Consider the following 3,020-nt stretch of genomic DNA (forward strand, 5'->3'; position numbering starts at 1 on the left):
TATTTTTGAGAGTGCAGTTTCTAAGATTGTATGAATGCATGAATATCACAAGGAAAGACCAAGGTCTTTTCTAAAGTGAGTATGCTGAATCACTTCCATCAGAAGAGTTTAAGAAATCCTCTTGATTCTTATACTGTCTTAACAAAATCTAATGTTGTACCTTCTCTTTCATATTAATTTAGATCTGAACTAGATGGAAGAAGTAAACCAGTCTGAGGTGTCCGAATTCATGATTCTTGGACTTTGTGATTCATTGGAGCTCCAGGCCTTCTTGCTAGTGATCTTTTCTTCACTTTATTTAATCACCATTTTAGGCAACATCTTCATTGTGGTTTTAATCATCATTGACCTACATCTCCACTCCCCTATGTACTTCCTGTTGGCCAATCTTTCATTCATTGACTTTTGTCTTTCCTCAGTCACTACTCCTAAAATGATCACAGACTTCCTCAAGAAAAACAAGACTATCTCCTTTGGAGGATGTATGTGTCAGATTTTCTTTGGACACTTCTTTGGAGGGGGTGAGATGGTATTGCTTGTGTCAATGGCCTATGACCGTTATGTGGCCATCTGCAAGCCTCTCCACTATTCCAGCATCATGAGCAGACATATGTGCATTGGGTTAGTGATGACATCATGGATCATTGGCTTTGTGCATTCAATGAGCCAACTCGTTATCATTATAAAGCTTCCTTTCTGTGGACCCAAGAAATTGGACAGCTTTTTCTGTGATATTCCACTAGTGATAAAGTTAGCTTGTGTGGACGTCTCCATTCTAGAAATTTTGATAAATGCTGACAGTGGTATACTAGCATCCATCTGCTTCACTCTGTTGCTGATATCCTACTCTCAGATTCTGTTTACTGTCTGCCTTCATTCAAAGGATGGGGCTTCTAAAGCGCTCTCCACTTGCACTGCCCATATCACAGTGGTGGTATTATTCTTTGGGCCATGTATCTTCATATATCTGTGGCCAGTCAGTATCACCTGGGTGGACAAGTTTCTTGCTGTATTTTATGCAGTTATAACACCTCTCCTAAATCCAGCCATTTACACCTTAAGAAACAAAGAGATTAAAGATGCTATAAAGAGATTACAATGTTAGTATATGAATCATAGAGATATTTTGAGATTTTAAATTATTGAAATGCTAACTGAAAACCATTAATTAGCCACATTTGTTCTGGACTAGGATGAATTTTCTAACTCATAGAGGTCATGTGTACCTCTAAGTAAAAGATCCGTGTCACTTCTATTCAATTTTATAAAAGTACATTGAGCAATGTAGAGAAAAAACTTTCTGTTTAGGAAATTTCAAAATGATTTAAATCATGGTTTTCATTGTCCTTAAGTGAAATTTGAAGTTAATGACAAAGTATTCTATTGCTTTTGCTAATTCAATATTCCCAGACCCATCTTGAAACCAACTGGATTTAGTCTTCCTTAATTTTTTCCCATAATCCACCACATTTGAATCTCTGAGACTAGCCTTGATTAGAGTGTTGCTTTCTAAGCCTGGAGAAGTGTGCCTCAAGTGGCTATGAACACCAACTCCATTAAAATTGCAATGTTCTCTTATAGCTTCTGGAGCCTTCTTGAATTGTAAAATGTCTAAAATTGCTGGACTGCTATGAGGAAAAGTCTAGATGATTGCCAGTAATGCTCTCAGATAACAGTGCCCTGCTCAGACCGCCAGGACTAAGGAAAAGGTCTTACAAAGGGCTGTTGCTGCCTCTTTTAATCATCACAGAAAATATTTAAAAGGTATTTACAATAAAAACTTAATAAGAGCTCAGCACAGAAAATTATATTTGTATTTAACAGTACTCTATAACATTTATGAACGCTTAAGAAGGAACTGAAGAGATGACTCAGCTATTAAAAGGGCTGCTTCTCTAGTAGAAGATCTGAGTTTAGTTCCCAGCACTCATATCACATGGCTCACAACTGTGTGTAGCTCCATCTCCAGGAATTCTGATGCCCTCTATTGGACTCTGAAGGCATTTGCTCTCACATGTGCACATTTCCACACACAGACACACATGTACACAAAATTTAAAATAAATCTAAAGATAAATGCTTAATAGTGCTGAAGTACTGTCCCTATGTCCCAAGGAGAGTTGTGTCTGGATGATATGTACAGTATTGTTCCTTCTGGCTGGCAGAAACTATGACTATCATAATATGACCATTGTCTGGGTGGCTTCTTGTTTTCATCCTTAAGAGTGTGCTGAGAGCTCTAAGGGAATTCTCCGGTGCTAGACTGCTGGAAAGGTGAATTTCTGTCCAAATAAATCCTTGATTTGGCCCTAAAGCCAGATGGTTATTTTTTCCCACCAGACAGGACTGCAGTGATCTGCCAACGAAGGATTGATTTTATTTTCAGCTTACCTGAGTTAACTTGCTTGTGAATAGCAGGTTCCTTGGCCTAAGCCAGAATACTGGCATCGAGCTGCAAAATAGTCTTCACTTTCTTCTTTCTTGCCCTTCTACTTGTTTATGCTATTATAGGCTTTTAGTAACTTCACTATTTACTTGATTTGTTCTTACTTTCCCACACCTGACATATTTTCATTGTTGTCTGAGTTGTCTCACTGCAGATTTGAAGGAAGTTTATTTTCTAGTCCTTAAAATATTTTTCAGTGTCTTCTACCTTTCATATTTTCTGCTGCTTAGCCACCAGCTTCATGGTTGATCCTTTGAAGGCCTTCTAACTTTCTGGCTACACTAAATATGTTCTTTTTATCTTTGTGGGGTTTTTCGTATATGTGTCTCTGTAGCATGCATGTGTGTATGTGTGTGGGTGCATGTGTGTGTGCAGGTACATATGCACATGCAGAGGTGTATGTATGTGTATGGTGGTGAGAGATTGGTGTCACTTACCTTCCTCAGCTTTTCTCCATCTTATATATCGAGGCTGGGTTTTTCACTTCAACTCAGAGCTCACTGCTTTTCCTAGTCAAGCTAGCCATCTTGCCCCAGGGATCACCTGTCTCTACTTCACAAGTTCTGGGATTACA

The 3,020-nt window shown here is 38.5% G+C and overlaps 1 protein-coding gene across 1 annotated transcript; it reads left to right on the forward strand.

Annotated features, from left to right (window-relative positions):
* Positions 1-173: 173 nt before the first annotated feature.
* Positions 174-1,122, forward strand: LOC103741023 (olfactory receptor 4K3-like). Its single transcript, XM_008841712.1, has one exon. It carries the CDS (start codon positions 194-196, stop codon positions 1,103-1,105), a length of 912 nt encoding a protein of 303 aa, XP_008839934.1. The 5' UTR covers positions 174-193; the 3' UTR covers positions 1,106-1,122.
* Positions 1,123-3,020: the final 1,898 nt, after the last annotated feature.

The sequence above is a fragment of the Nannospalax galili genome, unplaced genomic scaffold, assembly GCF_000622305.1.
Source record: "Nannospalax galili isolate Female #2095 unplaced genomic scaffold, S.galili_v1.0 scaffold481, whole genome shotgun sequence".
Lineage (NCBI taxonomy): Eukaryota > Metazoa > Chordata > Mammalia > Rodentia > Spalacidae > Nannospalax > Nannospalax galili.